Source organism: Tyto alba, unplaced genomic scaffold (assembly GCF_018691265.1).
Source record: "Tyto alba isolate M040663 unplaced genomic scaffold, T.alba_DEE_v4.0 Super-Scaffold_23, whole genome shotgun sequence".
Taxonomy (NCBI): domain Eukaryota; kingdom Metazoa; phylum Chordata; class Aves; order Strigiformes; family Tytonidae; genus Tyto; species Tyto alba.
Genome location: NW_024881297.1, coordinates 7,296,156 through 7,319,683, shown reverse-complemented (window position 1 = coordinate 7,319,683; position 23,528 = coordinate 7,296,156). Strand labels below are relative to the sequence as shown.

Below are 23,528 nucleotides of genomic sequence, written 5' to 3'. Positions count from 1 at the left end.
ATCAGAACTGATTGTAATATTCCCTCCCTATTCTCGGGATTGTGATGCATATGTATTAGGGTAGATGAGTATGTAACGTTTTATACAATAAAAGGGAGCCCCTTTTGGCTCAAGGCAGCGCATGCTTTTGGAGAAACGATTCCCCCCTGTGCCCAGTGCTGAATAAACATACCTACTTTATAACCTTACTGGTTGTAAAGTCGTGATTCCGCGCCTCAAGACCTATGTCGATGCATCGAACACTTGATGACAGTGTTCGATACAGAGCCACCTCCGGGATTTCAACCAACAGCACGGGAAGACTTTGAGAAAATTCAGTGGTAAAAGCAGCACACACGCTGTTAGGGAGGTGCTGAGGGTCGGTAGCTGTAGCTTACAGAAGTTATTCAATCCATGCACCCCGTTGTTTTGCCATCGGGCCCCTCCTCGCCCCCGTCCCCGTTGCCCCGGAGTGAGGCGCACACCGCACCGTTCGCTCCCGCTCTGTGGGCCCCGGCGGGCGGGTAGGCTGCGCATGCGCGGCGCCGCCCCCCGGCCAACATGGCGGCGCTGCTGAGGCGGCTGGGCGGGGGGGTCGTCGCCGTCGGTGTCCGCGCCTCCCGCTTTCCGCCGGCCGCCGTCCCGCCGCTGCGCCGCCCCTCCGCGCCTGCGGGAGCTCCGCGGCCGCTCGGCTTTTCCGCGGCCGAGCTGGTGCGTGCCGCGCCGAGCCCGCTGCGGCCCTACCTGCGCCTCATGCGGCTGCACCAGCCCGCCGGTGAGCGGGGAGGGGCTGCGGGGGGGGGGGGGGCACCCATCGCCGCCCACACGCACCCTCGCGTCGGGCGGGCGGTTGGTTTTGCCGAAGTTGTCTGCTCGGCGATGCATCACCGCCACACCCCCCCCCACCGCCCACCCGTGTTTCTCTCCTCACCCCACCCGCGGGTTTTGCCTTCCCTCAGGGACGTGGCTGCTGTACCTGCCGTGCACCTGGAGCATCGGCTTGGCGGCCGAGCCGGGCTGCCTCCCCGACTGGCACATGCTGTCCCTCTTCGGCGTGGGAGCGGTGCTCATGCGTGGGGCCGGCTGCACCATCAATGACATGTGGGACCGTGACTATGACAGAAAGGTAGAGGAACCCGAGTGGGCTCGCCAAGACCCAGGTTAATTAACTCGCTGAGTGCACGCTGCAGAAATTCCTCTGTCTTTCTGGCTGAGATGCGTCCAGTTAATTGGTCTACGTTTCCTCCTAGAGTAGTATAATTTTATTTTGTACAACACTTCTCTGCCCAGAACTGTAAAAAGTGTTATAGAGTACTTACCTCTGTCAAAGATAAAACACGTGTTGTTGCCAGCTGTAGGTAGTACTTTAACAAGTTTATTTTTCAACTTTGTTTTGCATGCCAGACCAAAATAACACTTTTTTTTTGCTACACTTGCTAGTTACGATCTGCTCAAGAATTGCTTTTTTTCTTTTTCTTTCTTCTTCCTTTTCAGGAACAAGGGTTCCTTTATTATGGTTAGTTTCTTCATGAGAACGGCTGTTAAAGATGCCGTGCCCAACCCTGAGCTAATCCTCTTCTATTACACTGTGTTTTTCATCTCCCTTTTGTGCAGAAGAGGGAAATAAGTAAAAGACAGTGCCCAGTGTCAGATGTTGAAATATGTGCAGGTGCAGGTTTGGAGGGGAGTACTGTGGTGATGCATGGCTGCTTGCTTGTCCTCTTTTCTGTTCCTGTATTGTTCCGGCGCTGGCAAGAGGCAGGATAATGAGCCAACCTGATCCGTGAAATCCTTACAGCACTGTTGGATTTGTGGTGTCAGGAAGGCAGTGAGAAAGTACAGTTTTTGTGGCAGCTTTGGGTGGTTTAGGGTTCAGATGTTATTAACAACATATACTAGAAATATTTGTCAGGGTGATCTGTGTGATTAGCAAGATGGAATTTTCAATATAATGAATTTATTTATACATTGATGTGATGTGGTTATGACGTGCGGAATCACGACTTTACAACCAGTAAGGTTATAAAGTAGGTATGTTTATTCAGCACTGGGCACAGGGGGGAATCGTTTCTCCAAAAGCATGCGCTGCCTTGAGCCAAAAGGGGCTCCCTTTTATTGTATAAAACGTTACATACTCATCTACCCTAATACATATGCATCACAATCCCGAGAATAGGGAGGGAATATTACAATCAGTTCTGATAAATCATTAACATGTCCCCCCACCCCAGATTCCTGCTGTCGCGCTTGCGCAGTGCTGCCTGGTGGCCGTGGGCAGGGTCTTCAGTTGAAGGCTCGTAGTCTTCTTCACTGTGTTCGCTAGCTGACCCTTACTTCTGCACAGACTCAGTCCTGTAGTCACTTACACCTTGTCCCTCAGATCTGGGCTAATTTGCAGCACCTTTGTCTTCATGGCTCAGTAGTTTTAGTTTCTTTCTTATCTCAAGGACAAGGTACAAGAGATGGCCCGTGCTGTCTCTTTCTCATTCAATCAAAAGGGGGCTACCGTCCTTTGATATGAGCCATCATATGGCCCATCCTGGTTTTCTTTCACTCCATTCTTTCACTCCATTGCAAAGGAGTTACCATCCTTTGGTGGAGGCCATCTGGTGAGCATCCCCTGAAGGGGGGGGGGGGGGGGTGGTGTTGGGTTAATGTTTCCTCAGATCAGTTAGATGTAAAGTTTTAAAAATTCCCGAATTCCCGTCACAGCTCTCTTGCATACCTTAAAAGGATCTCTCCCAAGTGCATGTTCAAACTGCAAAAGCAATATTTGACCTTTATCATAACCTGATTGGGAGGGGAGAACAAACTAAAATAATTTATTTAAATTCACATTATTAAAGCATATGCGGAACACTTAATGCATACACAGTATTCTTTAAAATGTTGGCTTTTGAACGTCTTTGAATAGATTTTACATCATTTTCATCAACATGTAAAACTGTTGCTTTTTTTTTTTTTTTTTTTTCTTTTTGGAATGGTCACCTTTGGCAAGTAAATCACCATACATTTCAGTTTAACTTCTTTCTGATATTTGTTTATTCCTTCAGTTTGCCTTGTATGAGTTCTTTTTTCCAGAGTTTCTAAACTCCATTGTATCCTGTCTAGTTTTAAATTAATTTTCTTTTCACAGTTATTAACAATGGTTATGTGTAATACACATATGTAATATGTACACGTGTAGTAGCAATGGTTATTAACAATGCTAGAGGAGCTCTCCATCTTTACAGTATTTTATATGGTATTCACTTTAAACATTGAAGAACAGAAGTGCTGCTGGAAATTGGGATAGTTAGCTCACAACTTTCGAAGTCTGATTTTTATTTTTTCCTAAGATAATAAAATTAATATATAAGATGTTTACAGTGTTTCTAATTAGCCTTATTGCACATGAGTAGGACTTTATTTCTGCTCTAGTTTTTAAAGCCTGCATACTTCTATTATAAGCACTGCTGCTTAGACATATAGCTCATGCCCATGATGATACATGCTAGGGTTGTATTGTTGAAGGAACCCCATTTCATATGTTCTGTGACCTGTTTCTGTTTATTTTTCCGCTTCTATGCCAACGGTGTGACTTTTAAGATTCATTGTAATGTGTTATGTTGGATTTGGTATTAACATTATTCTTTCAATTTTTAGGTTGTGAGGACAGCGAGTAGGCCTCTGGCAGCTGGAGATATTTCCACTTTTCAGTCCTTCGTTTTTCTTGGGGGACAGCTTAGCTTGGCGCTTTGTGTGCTTCTGTGTCTCAATTACTATAGGTGATGTATAAGTTACCTTTTGTTTTTTAAAATTTGATTCCAAATCCAAAGTTAAGCACAGAGATTTTCAGCAGAAAAGGTGTTGAGGGCAGAGGGAGTAGGTTATTAGTCATGGAATTGTATTTGAAAGTAAATGAATTAGTTCAGTACTATGTACAGCTCCTGTAATGCTGCACTATATCTTGTGATCTTTAGACTGGCAAACAATAAACCTGTTGGTACTTTTTACAGTATCATTCTGGGAGCAGCCTCTTTGTCCCTTGTGATCACCTACCCTTTGATGAAGAGAATAACATATTGGCCACAGTTAGTTTTGGGTGAGCTGGAAATATTTTTTACTATTTTTTTCTTCAGATGTAGTTTTTGCGGTGTTTTACAAATTAGTAATTGAACTTGAGCAATCTGGGTTTTTTTATAACTATATTAAAATAAAAATACCTTATATACAAAGTTCTGTTGTGCCAGAAGCTTCTTAAACAATGTTTAATGCGTATAAGAGTTGATGTTCGGTTTTGGGTTTTTTTTGTTAAAAATCAGTTCCTTATTTTGACAGAGTGAGGGGAGGGAGGAAGGGAGGGAGAAAATAAATATTTGTCATTTGAGAATCAGCTCTAGTTTTGGGATTATCCAAAAACCTTTCTTAAACATGCATTTGTCCTGCATTTCAGTCTTCAACCTCTAAAATAACTCCTGTGCAGAAACTGATGGTGCTTGTATTTCAGGCTGAACTACTAAAACATATATTTGTATCTTGGTCTTCACGTTCCAGCTGCCTTCAGCTTTTTCAACCAAAATTTTAGTTTTCAGCCTTGAAGTACCATAGTTGGCTGTGGTGCACTCTTTTGCAGTCAGTTATACTGACATCTTCCATTATACTGACATCTAAGCCTGTTAACTTTAGACCTGTTGTTTGAGTACACTGGAATAGTTCTGTGCAAATGTTTCCCTATGCTCATGAAGTCACATTTAGACTGGAGAAAAATGCATGGCTGTACGTATTTCTCCTTGTATGTCCAGAGTATTTAATGTCAAAATACTTCTATTTATTACCTGCCTGAAAATAAGTGGTAGAAAAATAGAGGTGCCAGTATTGTACAAAAAGCTGCTGATGATATACACTTGAACAAATACTGTCTAATTCTATGCATGTAATTTAGATTGTGCCTGGCAATCTTGTAACTTTTTTTCTTTCTCTTCATGTTTTTAGGACTCACATTTAATTGGGGAGCCCTTCTTGGCTGGTCTGCCATCAAAGGGTCATGCGAGTGGTCTGTGTGTTTGCCCTTGTACTTTGCTGGAGTAATGTGGACGCTGGTATATGACACCATTTACGCACATCAGGTAGAGTAACACTGGGAAATTTTAGGTATCTGTGTATGTTTGTGTGTTTAATTTACAACTTCGTTGTCAAACAGCAGTACTAACCTGTTGTGGTTCTTCACTCTCTGATGAGCTAAACCGGCACCAAAGAAACTCCAGCCCTAGCACTGTTGTTGTTTGCAAATGTTTTACCTATCAGGTAGAAAGCTGGAAGTATAATGCACTTTGTGTGCTTACACGTTTGCATTTACGTTGTGTAAATAACTTTGATGTTGGTATTAGCTCTCGGCTGCTAAAGCAGCTGTAAGGACCAACCTTCTGATTTAAATTTTAATATAGGGACTTATAAATGCCCTTAAATTGGGTTCCTAATAAGAAGCATTGGAAACTTAAGCCCCCTGTCTTGTTTTCCTTAGGAAGCAGCAGTTGGACTGTGGATTTTTTTGCTAATTCATCCTTTCATTGTAGGATAAGAGGGATGACATCATTATTGGTGTGAAGTCAACAGCATTACAGTTCAAGGAGGATACGAAACAGTGGCTCAGTGGCTTCAGCCTTGCAATGCTCCTGAGTTTGTGCATGGCAGGAATGAATTGTAACCAGACGTTCCCATATTACTCAGCTGTGGCTGCCACAGGGGCTCACCTAGCACACCAGGTGTGATGGATTTATTTATACTTTTTCCGTGTGGAAGTTCTTGATAAGAGATCAGGGTTCTTTTCAACCCCTATCAATTCACCACCTACCTAAAAAAGATGTAATTCCTGTAAAGAGAACTGAAGTCTTCAGACAACAAGCTTGCTTCTCAACTACCTTTTGCAGACTTTTTGTTTGAAGAGACCTCCAGTGGTCCACAGACTGTAGAACACCGGTTTTCAATCTGTTCCTAACCAAACAAAGTGCCTTATGTTAAGCTGAGATCAAGGGAGGGGTTTTCTTCTCCCTTCCCCTAGCAGCTGCAGATAGATCCACCTCAATATCCTGCAAGATTGTGCAGTTTTTACTCTTCTGATGCAGCTCTTGCTATGTCTGGCACATGTGATCTGAGACTGCAGTTGATGTATATTAGGATCATTCACTTACTTTAAAAGATTTTATGGTCTGCAGTATCAAGGACACATGCAGGCTTTTTTAGTTTTTTTTTTTTTAATAACGTGCTGCACAGTAGCTATATGAGAATGAATGTTGCACGTTCTGTCTCTATGATGGTTAATTTTACATCTAAATAATTCTGTACTGTGGTCTGGAGCTTCAGTCTGGGATCTGAGAGTATCACAAAATTTTCTGTGCTTTGCTCACTACCACCTGTAGCAGATGTTAATATTACACTTTTATGTTAATTGACAGCTCTAATTCACAGTTCTTTTTATAGCAGAAAAAAAATCCAGTTCAGTCTTGTAGTTGTATTAGTTTAGAAAGTTTAATGAATAACAGAAATTAGCTTGTCAGTAAAGGAAGCAGATAGGATCTTCTTACCCTGTTCTTTCTGAATCCTAACAACTGTGTTGCTCAGTCTTGTAATGACAAGTCAGTCTGTATGAAAATTAATTGCTGGTCTTGATAGGTGAGCGATAGCAAAGAGGTTTGTGTGTTGCAAGTAGTAAAGCCATCAACATTCTGAGAAGTTAAGTCTGTAGTTAACATGAAAGTTTTTAAAGCACATTAGTCTTACGTTACACCTGCATGGGGGGACCTCATGCAGGTGATACTAAGCATACCTCTGAGTAAGAGAATTCTTGTGGTGATGTGGTCTGGTCCTTGTCAGCCACTGCTTTTCATAGCAATCGTACTTGGAAATCTATGAGGAAAAGAACAGTATGTCCCACTGCATAATCATTTACAATTTAAATTGTCAGAGAGGCCTTACATTGTAGTTCTGGCGCAAATGGAAATTACTTTCCTGCAGGGAGGGTCTTTATAAGTGAGAATGCAGACCTATTGGATGTAAGTGGTGAAGAGTGCACAACAATTGTGTAGATTGCCAAGGTCACAAGAGCAGCATTTTTCTGTGTACCGCAGAGTAGCTGCTTTTTGAGTGATTATTTTAATATTAGTTCTGCCTAAGCATTCTCATGCTTATCTTCTTGTTCAAGACTTTGAAACGTGTACTTAACTGAGTTTAGAAAGCTGAGTAAGCTGTGTGAGGGGCAGGTTTTCCTTAATTCATTGAATTTGTGCCCGAGACAGAGGAGTTTGGGTCATGAAGATGTTAAATTTCTATCCCGATCAAGAAGTTCACTGATAGAAAAATAACATCTTTTATTTGCTTTTTCTGAAGGTGTATCTCATAGCTCAGCTGCCGTGGGTTTTGTTTGTCAGTTCAGGCTTTTCAGTTCCCTGTGGTTGAAAGGCTGACAGGTTGTCAAGGGCGTGGATAACATCATATATTAGAAGTTTGTGGACAACGTTTCAGATTATTTGATCAGAACCCAGACCTGTCACCTCTGTACAACTGCAAATGGCAGAGAAACAGGTTTCACAGGAAAGGTTTCACTTCTTTTAGGCAGATACGTTCTGTTTTGACTTCTTCAGTGACTGAATTGCAAGGTTTGGGCTTTTGCGGGGTACTTCTCTATTAACCCTTTCACTTGTTTTGCTTAACCTTTCCTCTTATCATCCTTCTCAAGACTTTTGCACCAAGTTTTGTTTCCAGGAATGTTTTTCAGTAACTTTGCTCTGGCTTCACTGTGTGGTTTTTTTTTTTCACCTTCAGCTGTGACTCACAGCAGTCAGCTGCCAAGCTGGGCAAGCCTTGCTTCTAGCTGTTGTTGCAGGTGTACTCCTTCTTTTTTGCAAGAGAGATAAAGGGGCATGGCTAAGAGCGACTGGACTAAACCTGGGTGATTAGGCAGGGCTGGGCACCGTCCTGTGCATTCCAATTAGCCTGGTTCACTGCTGGCTCTCCAGTGCCTTGTCTCTTCTGAAACACAGAGCAACGCTTCACAGCAGAGAGTTAAAGGGGCAGGGAGGTTTTGGGGGGTTTGTTTTTATTTATAGTTCCTGTTGAAGAATTAGGTGGCTACCTACTGAGGAAAATCTCAAAAATACTTATTTACATGCCCAGATGTTTTTACATTTTTAAATATCAAACCAGACACACCAATCAATATCCAAGCTGTTTATACAGCTCTTCGTTGAGAGGGTTTGGAAATTGTGTTCATATGTGATCCTTGACTTTTCTGCTGTATGTTGGATAAATCTGTCAAGTATGCATAGGTGACAGTTATGAAAAAAATGCTTTGTAAGCAGAGTGTTCTTGTTTATTGTAGAAGTACAGGTAGACTTTGAGATTCATTTTTTGAAGTTACAGACCTTTTTGTGTCTTTTTGTAATGTATCAAATATTTATGTGGCTGTAGACTAATAATGCTAGAATGTTATACTGTGCTTTTTGCAGATTTACACTTTGGACATAGACAAACCTGAAGACTGTTGGAAGAAATTTGCTTCAAATCGTACTGTAGGAATTCTACTCTTCACAGGGATTGTGCTTGGAAATCTGTGGAAACGAAAAGACTCAAAAATTGTAGAAGAGCCTTTAGAAAACAAGTAGTTGAAACTACTAGAAATATTGATATTTTAGTCCAGCTAAAATGTAAGTACTGTAAGAAGGAAAACACTTTTAACATAACTATAGCTGCTTTACACTGTTTATTTATAAAAGCTGGTGAAAACATTCTTGTTTCTAAAAACATGCAGATGAGATTATTTTACAATGTAAATTTTGATTATCCTTAAATTATTTCAACCTTCATAGAATCTTCAAGTGAAGCTGCTCTGCTTTTCCTGTGCAGTACAAGCAAACTTCTGTCAAGCCCTCAAGACTGAGAGCCGAAGATTTTACATGAAACAGATGTCTCTTAGTGACAGCACGTGGGACAATGCAAAGTGATTGCAGGATACAAAAAACAAAAGTGGTTGTACTTGTTTGGTGGTCTGATTTATTACATAAATAATCTTCAGTTTGAGTTGGAGCTTGTTGTGTGAAAGAATTGCAACAACAATTTTTATCCTGAGGTGTCTAGAAGCAGGCAGGACTCTGTGTGTGAGGTCCAGAATAAGAAGTCAATGGAGAAGTACCTAAAATTACCTCTTGCTGTGACTGCTGGCAGTGGTTCCTTTTTATGCAAAAAGAACAGGCAAAGTTTCCCTCACAGTGTGAGCTGAGTTCATTTATCGAGAATAATTTGAACACAGGCTACTAACTTAAAATAAAAAGAAAGCAGCTCAGAGCTGTTGCCAAGTATGCGTGACTGGTGGTTGACCTTAAGCTATGAATTTATCACGAAAAGTGGTCCTCATTTTTTTTTACTTTTATTTTTTAATTCTATTCATTTTGACCTAATGTTTACTGATTTTATTTGTAGTCTTACAGTTTATAGGAGCATGCGTATGTGATAAATAACAGCAGAATTTTGCTTTCGCTAAAAGTAATTAAACAGTTACTTTTATTGAGTTAGGCTCAAGCTGTTATTAAAAATTAGTGTTGTTAAAATTACAGCAGTTAAGCAAGCCTTTTTTGATCACAAGTTAGGCATATGGTTGGGCTTTGTGTGGAGTTGGGCAAGCAAAAGGATGGGGGGAGTGGTCTGCGGTTAGGTGTCATGTAAAGAGGAATGGAAGCCAGCAGAAGAAGGGTTAAGCGAAGAACTCCTGATGAAGAGGAACCTGGACTTGGCTCCCCCACCAACACTCCCCCCCCAAGAAGACCACCGAGACCAGCTGTAAATGCCAGAGAAGAGGAGGAAGGAGGGGGAAAGGAGAGCGAGTGGACTTGTTGCTTGGCTTGGCTGTGTTGCACTGTTCTTTGTTTGATTTCATGTTTAAACCAAAGGTTACATACAGCACTGTGGTTGCCTCCCCTGCTCAGCAGCTGTCTGTTTTGTGATAAGAAGTAGTGAAGCGGTGGGAAAGTGCAGGGAGAGACAGCCCTGAAGAAACCAAGAAGAAGTAACTGCGCAGGTACAAAAAGGAGGACTGGCACTATAAAAAGAGGCCCCTGCTGGGGCAGGGCACGCCATCGCGCCCAGCGCTGTATTCTTGGCTCCACTGACTTTGTCCCCAACAAAACCTTTTTTCTATATACACGTGGGCTTGTTTCTCACAACTGGGGGCTCGTCCAGGATGACAGAAGCCTCACTGCCGTGGGGCTAGAGGGTTCTGAAGGGAAGGCGCACCCCGCTGAGTGCAGGGGTCTCTTCGGTTCCCTCCGGCGCCATCGGAGGTCAACGGTGACGATCCCAGAGGGGAACTCGTGGACCAAAGAGGGGGTAGGGCTCCCTGGAGACCGCGGCAGCCGTTAAACCTTGTGCACAAGATCCGGGCAACGAAAAGGGGACGGTGAGTAGTGCCCGGCTGGCGGGCTGGGGGAGGACTGAAAGGTGTGTGTGTGTGAGAGGTGAGGCCCAGGTCGCACTGGCGAAGCGGTTGTGGAGTCTTTGTAACCGCGGGTCCGTGCTCCCGCGAGGGGGACGGCCGGTGAAGAGACGAAGCGAGGGAAAAGGTGTGAACGGCTCCCCCGGGAGGGAAGGGGCAACAAGATACTCCAGTTAGTCTAGTTGAGTGAACAAGAAACTAGGAGCTAGGCAGTTGAGTTTCCTCGGATTGGAAAACAAGATACTTCAGTTAGTCTAGCTGAGTGAACAAGATACTAGGAGATGGACAGTTGAGTTCCCCAGGAAAAGGGGGAAACAAGATACTTCAGTTACCTAGTTGAGTAAACAAGACACTAGGAGCTAAATAGTTGAGTTCCCAGGGTAATAGGGAGCCAAGGATTGCCATTTCCCACACAGTCCATTAGGGAAAGGCTGGGAGGAGAAGGAAAAAAAAAAAAAAAGCGGAGGGACAGGAGGTGGGAAAGCCTAGCCCTGGGGAAAAAAAAAAAAAAAGGAACAAGAAATTACCAGGTGATATTCCATCGAACAGTCCATTAGAAAAGAAATTAGCAAATTGGGATTACAGCCCATATACCAGAGGAAAGAGAAAGATCAAGATGGTAAATTATTGTATGTTTGAATGGACTAAAGGACCTACCAGGGAAGATTCGGTGTATTGGCCAAAATATGAATCAGAAGAAGGTTGGATTTGTCAAGCTCTTAATATTTATGTTAATTCAGAGGAACCATTTAATCAAGAAGAAGGTGAATATGCCCTGTGTTGGAAGGAGTTGCGGAGATTTGGGATTTTCAAATTGAAGCAGGAGGAGCAGGTTGAAGAAGGTAAAAGGGAAAGGAAGGAGAGGAGATGGGACCCTTTGGATAACTTACCCTCCCATATAACCTGGCACACCTAGAAAATCAAGGGGTGCAGCAGGAAGATGCGGGTGAGGAGGAAGATGCGAGTGAGGAGGCTTCTGTTGTTAATATCAGACCTGAAACCTGGCAGCAACTAAGGGGGGAGGAATCACTTAAGGGCTATAGAAAGGGAGCAGGGGGAGGCTCAGGTTTATCCCTTGCGGGAAGTTCCAGTGGTGGGAATTCAAGGCGAGGGTAGGATTTGTGAATGTGCAGCTCACTAATGCAGAAGTGAGGGCGTATAAGAAAGAAAGGAAGTTAGTAGAGGAACCTGTGGGGCTGTCAGAAGAGATTGATCAATTTTTGGGACCCAATATATATACATGGGAGGAGATGCACTCAATTATGGGAATCCTTTTTTCTCCTGAAGAGAGACAGATGAATAGAACAGCAGGAATGCAGCTATGGGAGTGACAGGGAGAGAGAAAATCAGCAGGGGATACCCGGGGAACAGAAGCTCCCTGTAACCCCTCCACAGTGGAATCAGAATGAACAAGAGGGGAGGAGACATATGAGTGACTATAGGTCATTAATAGTGAAAGGAATCAAAGAAGCAGCCCCGAGAGGACAGAATGCGAGTAAGGCCGTCGATGGTCAGCAGGGGAAGGAGGAAACACTGAGTGGTTAGAAAGGTTGAGGTATAATATTCAACAATATTCAGGAATAGATCCCTTGAGTGTGGCAGGGCAGGAATTACTCAGGATGAATTTTGTGACTCACTCGTGGCCGGACATTAAGAAAAAGCTAGAGAAAATAGATGATTGGCATAACAGGAGTCTGGATGAACTCCTGAGAGAAGCACAGAAAGTATATGTTAGGAGGGATGAAGAAAAGGTTAAAACTAAAGCTAAAATTATGATAACTGCACAAGAGGCTGTTAGAAATAAACACAGGGAATCTCAGAGGGGAAATAACAAATTTGAAAGAAGCAAGGGAATGAAAGAGAAAGTGGGACCAAGAGAAGAGGCACCACTGGCTAGGGAAATCACAAGGGGATGTTTTTATTGTGGGAAGGGGGGGCCATTATAAATGAGAAATGCCCCCAGCGAATACGGGACCTGTTGGTGTTTGAAGAAACCCAACAGGATGAGGGTGGTAATCGCTAGGGGTGTCAGGGGCTCTACCTCCTGGGGATATACCAACAGAAGAGCCCTTGATAAATTTGAAATTAGGACCCCAGGAGGAAGATTATGTAAAGAGGGAAAAGATACAACCCAGGCTGTAGGGGCTAAAGGCGAAGGGTTTTCGGTCTCAGTTATAAAGAATGTGTTAATACAAGGGGAAGATCAATATGTTGTTAATGCCAGGGGTAGGATGTAATTTGCTAGGTAGAGATTTACAAGTGCAGTTAGGAAAAGGTATGGTACCAGATGAAGGAAAAATGGTGGTTAAATTACTAGAATTATGGGAGGAGGATGAGAGGGAGGTGAAACCTGAGGTTTGGGCCAAGGAAGAGAGTGAGGGAGGGTTGAATATTCTCCCCATTAAGGTAACAATAGAAGATGAGTCACACCCTATCAGGGTAAAACAATATAATATACCAAGAGGAGGGAAAGAAGGACTTAAACCAGTGATGGAATCCTTACTGCAGGACGGCACCCTTGAACCTTGTATGTCTCCCCACAACACTCCTATACTTCCAATAAAGAAAACAGATGGAACTTTGTAAATGCAGAAAATGGAGTGGCTCATGGAGTGTTGGTTCAGGATTGGGGAGGGCAAAAGAAACCAGTGGCTTATCTCTCAAGACTTAGATCCTGTGAGTCGAGGGTGGCCAACCTGTATACAGGCAGTAGCTGCTACAGTGATTTTGGTAGAGGAAAGTAGAAAATTAACATTTGGAGGTACTATCATTGCGCATACTCCACACTCAGTGAGGAGCGTGTTGAGTCAGAAAGCTGGAAGGTGGTTAACAGACTCAAGGATGTTGAAATATGAAGCAATACTGATGGATCAGATAGATCTCACATTAGTAACAAATAAAAACATTAATCCCCCATAATTTCTATACAGGGAGGATGTTCAGGAACCAGAACATGACTGTTTGGATTTTATAAATTACCAAACAAAAGAGAAGATTTGTTAGATGAACCTTTGCCTTATGGGGAAAAACTATGTGTTGATGGGTCCTCTTGATGCCTAGAAGGGAAAAGAATATCAGGTTATGCAACTATCAATGGGCAAAAAAATGGTAGTGTTAGAAAAAGGGAGATTGCCTGCTGGGTGGTCAGCGCAAGTCTGAGAACTCTATGCCCTGAAACAGGCGTTGATATATTTGAAGAATAAGGAAGGGACAGTGTACACAGACTGAGAGTATGCATTTGGAGTGGTCCACACATTTGGAAAAATATGGGAAGAAAGAGGGCTTATAAATACAAAAGGGAAGGAGCTAGTACACGAGCAGCTGATCAGAGAAGTTTTAGAAACCCTGAAGCTCCCCACAGAAATTGCAATTGTGCATGTGAGAGGACATCAGAGGGGAGCATCAATGGAAATAAGGGGGAATAATTTAGCAGGTGAAGCAGCCTGAGAAGCAGCTACAGAATCATCAGTAGTAGTTTTATTGGTAGTAACACTGGGGGATTATGAGAATTTAGTCCCGAATTTCACAGAACAAGAGGAGAAGGATATACTTAAAAATTGGGAGTGAAAAAAGTCCAGAAGGAAAATGGACTTTACCAGATGGAAGGCAGATGTTAAATAAAACATTATCATGAGAAATTCTGTCATTAATACATCAGAAAACACATTGGGGAACGCAAGCACTTTGTGATCATTTTCTTAGACAGTATGGGTATATAGGAATATATACGGTGGTTAAACATCTAGTTGATCGATGTCCGATTTGTCAAAATGAACAAAAAGGAAATGAGAAGAAAGGTGGCTGGGGGACAGGAGCTAGCCATACAAAGCCTGCAGGTAGACTTCACAGAGCTACCTCAAATACAAGGGTGGAAGTATTTTTTGGTATTAGTGGATCACTTAACTCATTGGGTGGAAGGAATCCCTCACACCAAGGGCAATGGCAACCATGGCATCCCAGGTGTTACTGGAAAACATTCCCAGATATGGATTAATAGAAAGAATGGACTTGGACAGAGGAACACATTTCACTTCAAAAATTATACAACAACTATCTGAAGCCTTAGGGATTGAATGGGCGTGGCACACCCTATGGCATTCTCAGAATTCTGGAAGAGTAGAAAGAATGAATCAAACTTTAAACCAAACCTTGACTAAGTTAATGATTGAGACTCAGATGTCTTGGATTAAATGCCTGCCGTTGGCCTTATTAAGGATCCATACTCAGCCACGAGCGGACCTGGGAATTTCTCCCTATGAAATGATGTTTGGATTACTATGTATGAGTAATGACAGGGATATTGTCACCCCTGAAGTAGGAGATCAGTATGTAAGAAAGTATGTAATAAGAATAGCTAACACTTCAATGAAACTAAGAAAGAAAGGGCTTCTGCCTCAAACACCACCATTGGATTTTAATATCCACAGTGTAAAAACAGGTGATTGGGTATTGATAAAAGTGTGGAAAGATCGATCATTAACTCCCGAGTGGGAAGGTCCATTTCAGGTGCTGCTGACCACCGAGACAGCGATCTGAACAAAAGAAAAGGGGTGGACTCATGCCTCCCGAGGAAAAGGACCGGTGGAAAAGCCTCAGGAGTGGACTGTGGTACCATCAACTGATCAGCTACGAGTCACCCTCCAAAGGACTAAGTAAATTCATCGGGAGGGGATTGAATGACTCTTAACCAGTGGTTTGGACTAGGTTCAGAGGTAACACTGTGAAAATTTACTTACTTGCTGTATGGGGAACCACAAAAAGATGTCGGGGAAAAGCTGGCCTTGACCGCACGTTAGCTGGCAGACAAGCATCAGAGTGGCTTTTGGTAATAGATTATGAGCATTTTGGATTAGATCGGGCATTGTTAGGAAATCAACCTAATAGGGTAATACTTTGTCTGGAGTGTATACACAGGTTTCATGAAGTGTGGGTTTTGTGTGAGTGTGAAATGTGTAACCAGACACGGTATTGTATATGGAGAAAATTATGTTATAACTGTAATAGGGACTGTGAGTATAGGGAAGGGGCACGAATTGTAACCTTGATTTGTGGGAAAAAGAGGTTAGTCCCCAAAATTTGGATGTCCCTGAGAGTTGATGGAAGGACACTGTCAGAAAAGTGCCAAAAAAGGTTTGCTTTGCTTAGAAACAAAGGAAGTGGCTACAAAGGAGCTGCACTTGAATTGACAAACTGTTAACACACGGATTTGTTAAACAGTAGAGGGCAAGACCGGGTTAACCTCTGTGCTCGCCACCAAGAAGACCTTTATCTCAGCTGTGGGCTGCAACCCCATAGGCATGAGAGGTGGAGGTATATGTTACACCGGACCTCTGCTAATCATCCTGGTATGGTTCGCTCTGATAGCGGCAAATCCATGCAACAAGGGCTTTACTGTTCTGTCAAACATCAGAGTGTGGAAAAAGGTTGGATTTTTCTTCTTTTGTGCTATGGCAGGTTTGCTGGTTTTACCATGTTTAATACCCTGCTTTACACAGCTACTATCTCATGTTATTGAGGGGATGCAAGTAACAGCAATGCCGGTAAACCCTGAAATGGCTGCATCGGCTGGTGCCCACAAAGTTATGATATTAAGAAAAGAATGAGACTAAGTGTTAGTAAGCTCAAGCCAAATATGGTATTAAAAAGAAAAGGGGTAGTTTGTGATAAATAACAGCAGAATTTTGCTTTCGCTAAAAGTAATTAAACAGTTACTTTTATTGAGTTAGGCTCAAGCTGTTATTAAAAATTAGTGTTGTTAAAATTACAACAGTTAAGCAAGCCTTTTTTGATCACAAGTTAGGCATACGGTTGGGCTTTGTGTGGAGTTGAGCAAGCAAAAGGATGGGGGGAGTGGTCTGCGGTTAGGTGTCATGTAAAGAGGAATGGAAGCCAGCAGAAGAAGGGTTAAGCGAAGAACTCCTGGTGAAGAGGAACCTGGACTTGGCTCCCCCACCAACACTCCCCCCCCAAGAAGACCACCGAGACCAGCTGTAAATGCCAGAGAAGAGGAGGAAGGAGGGGGAAAGGAGAGCGAGTGGACTTGTTGCTTGGCTTGGCTGTGTTGCACTGTTCTTTGTTTGATTTCATGTTTAAACCAAAGGTTACATACAGCACTGTGGTTGCCTCCCCTGCTCAGCAGCTGTCTGTTTTGTGATAAGAAGTAGTGAAGCGGTGGGAAAGTGCAGGGAGAGACAGCCCTGAAGAAACCAAGAAGAAGTAACTGCGCAGGTACAAAAAGGAGGACTGGCACTATAAAAAGAGGCCCCTGCTGGGGCAGGGCACACCATCGCGCCCAGCGCTGTATTCTTGGCTCCACTGACTTTGTCCCCAACAAAACCTTTTTTTTATATACACGTGGGCTTGTTTCTCACAGCCTGCACACGGGGCTGTGTTGCGGTGATGCAGAATGTTTGTTTGCCAAATTCATTCTGGTATTCCAGCAACCTTTCCCGATGTCTGCTCTGCTTCTTAAGTGGTGGGGCACAACTGTCTGTGCAGTCACACCAGAAATAAGACTGTGTACTGCTCTAGCTCTGAAGATGGGTATCATAGATTGAGATTATTTAAACTGATGGGTCAGAGAGACGCTGCAGTCCAGAGCCATGCATTCAGGGTTTCCTAATTGTAGTTTTGTTTTACTAATGATGGTGAACAGGCAAAGAAGTTCCTGTTGTAGCAAAATAGGGAAGCATGTGAGTCAATGGCTTTGGTCACAGAAGATCCGTTTTGGGGCTGGAACAGACTTCTGTGGGTTCTGAACACTTCTTTTTAATGTACACCTTGAAAAGTTGTTTTGTCTTTTACTATTTAAACAAGCAATGTTGAATGTATTTTGAGCAAATTAGAATGAGGAGATTTTTCAGCCTGACTGCATACAAGATAGAAATATGTGAAAAAATTAGGAAGCATAACTGCTTTTAGGGCCTCCTTGGTCCTTACACAGAAATTGTTCTTAAATTGGGTTTATCAGTTTGAGGTGGAGGAAGTATTAAGTTGAAGCAAATAAGTTTAAAATGTAGAATAAGAAGTTTCTGAACAATTATGTGACAAATTTGCATTTTGCTGAGGGATGCATCCAACTTCGTGTTGAACTTTGGTTATAGGGCATTTAATAGTAAAGTCTTGTGATGTAGTTAGTATGGATCAGTTTCTTAGTACTTGTAATATTAGCTTAGAGAGGTTGTGGCAAAAGTTCTTAATCTATTTTTAACATGTTAAAGTGGTTTTAAGTAGCTTAGATTTGGGAAGAGCTCACAGTTTGTAGTGCCTTTGAACCTACTGCTGTCTTTGATGACAACTTGTCACAAGCAAGTGTTTGTCTTGTAGCGAGAGGAAGAAGGTGTAGCTAAATAGAGTAAAAATTAAAGTTTCAAAACAGTCCTCATGTCCTAAACTTGAAAATTATTGCTTGTTTTCCATGGGGGTTTTCCAAATTCATCTCAAAATACATTTCACAAAGATAAGTGATATACCTGTATTTTAGGTTCATTACCTGAAAAATTAAGAAAGGTTCAGGTTTTAAGCTATAATACTGAGAGTGTTATTTGTGTGGGCATTTCATGATTAATGCACAGAAATAAGAAAAACTTTTTAAGTGCAAAAGAGACAAAGGCTGAACTACTTCCTGGCTAAAATGCTGTTTGCATCTGTGAGCAAGTATATGTGCGTGTCTTCTCTTTACGTTCCCAAGCTATTCTATTCCAAATCTTCACAAAGTCACTCTCTGCTGTATTTAGATACAGTCTGTTAAAAAAAAAAAAAAATCTCAAGCACACCTATCTCTAAGCAGCAGCAGCAGCTTCGTTATTAGCTATTGTGCTTTTGCACAGATAATGCGTGTCCTCTGGAAGTTTCTCCTCCAGTGTCAAATGTTGCATTTCTCCTCCCCTTCCTTTTCCGAGTATTCCTCTGCAGAACGTTAAGATAACAAATGCTTTTGGAGGTAGCAGGAAGGTCAAAAGTGCTTTGCAAAGGCAAACATGAAATGCTGGCGGTTGCTCAGTGAAGCAGAAAGCTCTGTAACCAACACAAACACTTGCCTTTGTGTGCTCCCATTGTACTCTGTAGGAAGGTGTATCAAACCAACACCAGATCTTTGTCCAGAAGTAACCGTGGGTCTGTAGGGGTGCTGGCTCCTGCGGGGATATGGGGAAGGGCTGTCAAGGCGTTGGCAGCCCTTCGTGGTGGGGCTGGGTCTTTGACTCAGAAGCCCACTTGGGGCAGCGGCATCCAGGAGCTTTGCCAGCGGGAGGGACTCGCCATAGGGTCATCCAAAGCAAATTGTGCCTGTATTTTGCTCTTTGTGTATTTCTTGGTAAATACGGTATCGTTAATGCAAGGGGGTCAGATTTCTTTCTCCCTCTAATTTCAGGGAAGTATGGCTGCAGGCACCTAGCTCGGGATCTGTGGTGTGCCAACAGCATGGGCCGGAGGACGTGGGACAGCCAGCGTGGCTGGAAGGCAGTCGGGCTGCAGGGGCTCACCAGGTCAGTAGGTCAGGCGTAGCACCAGCCACTGGTAGCATAACGTGGGGACAAAAAGGGGGCTCGACGCAAAGTCAGAAAGGTGTGTCAGTGTCTGGAAAGAGCTGTGGGCTGAAGTCACTGAAAAGGTTAAGGTAGCCCATCACCTGTACCAGCATGGCATCGTGGTTAGCCAGTATTCAAGGAAGACACTGAAAGAACAACTATTGTGATGACGGACTGATGTGGTGAACAGAGGTGTGAGAATGTATTTTGTGGGTGCTTCTTTGTTTTTTCCATTTGGCGAAAGCAGGGAAAGGGCCCTTAATTTGTTTTTAAACACATCACTGTGCAAGTACCCAGGAGGGAAGATCCATTTAAGCTTCAAAACAAAGATGACAAGAAAAAAATGTGGATGTTAACCGCCATGAATAATGTGAATTTTTGGTACTAGCTGAAGGCCTCTGGCATACTAGAGACGAGTTATCTGCAGTGCTTCCCTATAATTTGTGATGGAGGCAAAAGGTCAGAGTAAATTTTAACACTGTGTAAAATAGGTACAGTACCAGAATTACAAAGGAAAATGCAAAAACCTCGTTGGTTTTACAGCACTTTTATTTTCCTGGATGGTGGTGTTTAAAAAACACCACCCCTCTACCCCCAGACAGGCAGCTGTAGACACATGGTTTTGTCTGAGATAAGCAGGAAGAGGTCTAACACAATTTAAAACCAAAAGCAAAACCAACAATGAAAAACAGTGTTCAAATGCCAAGTTCAAAACTTATAAAAATCCAGGTTTAATTTCTGGAAGAGTGAGTGGAAATCCCTGCCCTAATGAAAAAACAAAACAAAACAAAAAATCCCAAACAAAATCCACCGCTGAATGTTTACACTAGCAGAACACAGTTCCTCCAAATTGCAGAGCTTCTTGGCTATGACAGGTAAGTATGTTGCTTCAACTGCTTAAAGAACAGCACCAAGCTTGTAACAAGTTGGGAAGGTGGAGGGGGAAAGCAACTGTATACCCATTCCACGGTACCTTGATTTTTTTTTTCCTGGACTGGCATCAAAGTATTGTTCAGCTCTGAATGAGAAGTATATTGGAGGGAAATAATTTTATCTCCAAGTTAACCCTGCAGGCAACAGCAGGTGCATAGCATGAGGGGACTGTTGTGAGGAGAAACTTCAACAGCGTTAAGTGGCTGCTTAGTGGAAAGGTCTGTGTGCATTGTGTGTTGACTGTCATGCTGTAGTGGCCAAATATTTGTCAAACAGATTTTCCAGCTTCATCAGAGCTTATTTCCTCCCAAATGTTGTCATGCTACTAACCACTTTTTCAAGAAATGTATAAATGGAAATAAAAGTACTTGAGAGAAAAATGAAGGAAAGCACAGACTTTTATGTACACCAGAATGTGGTCTTTGGCAATACCTGCATTACTGTTGTGCTTTATTTAAGCATTAGTTGGAAGGAGCCTTAAAGAATTTATTTGCTTAGTGCTGACATGATGCTTTTTTTCCCCCCTGCCTCTTCCACATGCATACCACCACACAGTGGATCCAGATAAATGAAAGATTTGACAGGTCACTGGAAAAGGTGCTGTGCTGACCGTATCTGTCAGAGTGAGGGGCTGGGATGTTCCTCTCTCCTTCCTGCTTGGGGGCAAGACCTGGGGCAGAAAGCCAAGGCTGTGTAAGCACAGGTGGTGAAGCTGATGAGGCTGAGGTTGGTGGTGGGGTAATGACCAGGCTGAAGGTCTGGTGCTGCAGTGCATACCTCCTCTCCCAGGTGACAAGGGATGAAGACCCAGTTGCTCAAGGCCAGGCAGAGCTCTGACACCCGCACGTTCATCACTTCTTGCGTCTTTATCTGGAGAGAGCGCTCTCCGCAGCTGGCCTGCCACAATGTGGGGACCAGTCGTCTTGTTTTTCCTGTACGCTGGGTAGGATGGGGAGAGTGCCCTCTCACTCCTTCCCATGCCTCTCAGCCCAGTCATGAGCTGCTGTGCTCTCAGGGGCCCTCAGATCTTGGGACATCCGTACAAGGAAGCCACCCACTGCAGAGTAGGTGACTCTTGTATCTGCTGTCTTCAGGCCTTGCTCAAGAAATCATTGGTAATGCAGGGGGACACACACCAAAAAGCTGCCTTCAAGAGTTTGAGCTGCTCAGTGCTGATTTATATATGCCAAGGTAAGTCAGAAGGTACTTCAGAAAACGGGAGGTTAAACACGTAGGGAGCAACCATGAGAGGCTATCAGGTGAGTGTGTTGGGTGCAGGGTGGATGAAGTCACGTCGAAGAAGTCCTGTCATATACAAGAGGCATCATGTGCACAGGAAGGGGAGAAACAAATCTGCTGTCAAACTGAATGTGAGTAAAATTCTCAGAAGAGGATTCGTCGTTACCTGCATGCAGCCTGTGTGGAGCTGCACAGCTTCCCTTCTTGCACACCACCTCTCCCAGTCCAGTTCTCTCTCAGACTGCCTTCTCCCATCTGTCTTAAAAAGCATCTTGTTATTAAGTAGTAAAGGCCCTTTTTAATCAACAGTGCAACTTCCTCTGCTAAGTAACATCAATACATTTTAAAAGTACTTGTTGCATGTCAAATTATGTTGCAAAGTTTGTTGGGTATCATTCTGCCACTACCTTGGTGTCATGGTTTGAGCCCAAAGGGCAACTGGGCACCACACAGCCATTCACTCACCCTTTTCACCCTCAGGAATGGGAAGGAGAAAATGAAGTAAAAAGCTCAGGAATCCAGGTAAGGACAGGGAAGAGTGGCTCACCCATCACTGGTCAGGAGCAAAAGACGGACTTACTAGGAGGAGAAAAAAAAACCCAAACACTTTAATTCAAACACTGACAAAGACAACACCTAACAGACAAGGTGGGACAGTGAGAAGCGCCACCACATCCAAAACCACCTCCCCCCACCCCTCCCTTCTTCCCGGGCTCAGCTCTGCTCCCCATCTCTCCCCCTCCTCCCCCAGCGGCGCAGGGGCAGGGGATGGGGGTTACAGCCAGCTCGCCGCTCCTTCCTGCTCAGGAGGGGGGGTGAACGCTGCCCACCCCTCCCCTGCTCCCCGGGGCTCCCCTCTCCCTGCAGACAGCCCTCCATGAACCTTCTCCACAGTGAGGCCTCCCCACGGGCCGCAGCCGTTCCCGAGCTGCTCCGGCGTGGGTCCCCCCCGCGTGTTGCAGCCCTCCCAGCGCTGAACCACAACAGCGGGGGCTGCTTCTCCCCTCAGAGTCCCGGCCTCCTTTAAGCACAGACGCCTGTCCTGGCGTGGGCTCCTCCACAGGCTTCAGGTCGGCCTCTGCTCCACCGTGGACCTCCATGGGTGGCAGGGGGGCGACCCTGCTGTCTCACCACGGGATACAGGGGTCTCTGCTCCAGCACACCTCCCCCCCTTCCTTCTCCTTCCTTCCACTGACCTGGGTGTTTGCATAGGTGCCCTTGTAAATCTTCCTCACAAGTCCCAACCCTGCTCCCAGGTTCCCCTTCTTAAATACATTATCACAGAGATGCAGCCACCGTCACTAATTGGCTCAGTCTTGGCCAGAGGCGAGTCCAACTTAGAGCCGGGGGAGCTTTTGAGAAGCTTCTTCCAGGGACCACCGCCATAGCCCCCTCCCCTGCTACCGAAAAACCCTGCCACTCAAACCCAGCACACTCAGTTAATGTTGGATTAACTTGGTGATGCATCATGCGTGGCTGTTCACTCAGCTCCTGCTCGGGTGCTGGGCTCACGTACGCCAGGAGCAGCGCTGTCCGGTTAAAGCGAGGGCATCATGTATGTTGGACACGGGACAGGAGAAGGTAAGGTCCATCAGCCCCTGCAGCATGGTGGCAGCAGCTGGCAGGTTGGGATAAAGTTCTTGGGAGGTATCGTGGAAGAGTGTTCTGGATCACTTAGAGAATCTCTGTCAAAGGTATTAGCAAAAGCGATTTTTAATGGGAATTTATAAAAGTGCAGCTTAGCAAAGTTCAACGGCAAGGTTCACGCTATTGCTATGTGAAAGAAACATACAAAGGAAAATCAAGTTAGAATCTATTTAAACTGATTTATACAGAGACCAAAAACGTAAAAAGTTAAGGGAGACCCTCACATTGATTCACCGGTTCAGACTGGAGCCCCTTTGCTTTCTAAACTTCTCAGCGAGGAGTCTAGGTGCAGCTAGCTTCAATCTTGGACTTGGTCAATAGTTTATGTCTAATGGGGTTAATGTAAAGGGTAAGGAAAATACCTTATTACACTGATTTGTCAGGGAATGAGCGATTATGGATCCTACATAACTCTGAGGTAGCAGCAGTTTAAGGTTTATTAATACTATTATGGTAAAACACAAGATTAGATTGAATGTTTTTAACAATACTTAATCATCAGCTAATTATAAGACTTTTAATAAAATTTGTTGTAATCAACACTATAAAGTTTCCTAAATCGAATGCGCACACACACACACACAGAGGTTAACCTATGATAGTAAATTATTGGTACCAAATGATCTTTGAAACCTTGCAAAATCTAATTGTAGTGAATTACTAATTTGCTTTGTCAACATTTGTCAGCAGATCTTTGAGCCCTTTTTTCTTCATCAGCATCTATCAGTGGACAGTCTTGG

At 43.7% G+C, this 23,528-nt stretch overlaps 1 protein-coding gene across 3 annotated transcripts; it reads left to right on the top strand.

The window, feature by feature from the left end:
- The first annotated feature begins 512 nt into the window (after positions 1–512).
- On the top strand, positions 513–20,282 carry COQ2 (coenzyme Q2, polyprenyltransferase). 3 transcript variants are annotated; one of them, XM_042796899.1, is made up of 8 exons: positions 513–754; positions 939–1,105; positions 3,625–3,746; positions 3,978–4,063; positions 4,954–5,087; positions 5,535–5,723; positions 8,463–8,660; positions 18,813–20,282. In XM_042796899.1, the coding sequence occupies exons 1-7, from the start codon at positions 541–543 to the stop codon at positions 8,616–8,618; spliced, it is 1,068 nt and encodes a 355-aa protein (XP_042652833.1). In that variant the 5' UTR covers positions 513–540; the 3' UTR covers positions 8,619–8,660; positions 18,813–20,282. The 3 variants fall into 3 exon arrangements, with proteins under 3 accessions (XP_042652833.1, XP_042652832.1, XP_032853889.2); XM_042796898.1 differs by lacking the exon at positions 18,813–20,282 and adding an exon at positions 8,860–9,520; XM_032997998.2 differs by lacking the exon at positions 18,813–20,282 and adding an exon at positions 8,823–9,520.
- The last annotated feature ends 3,246 nt before the right edge of the window (positions 20,283–23,528 follow it).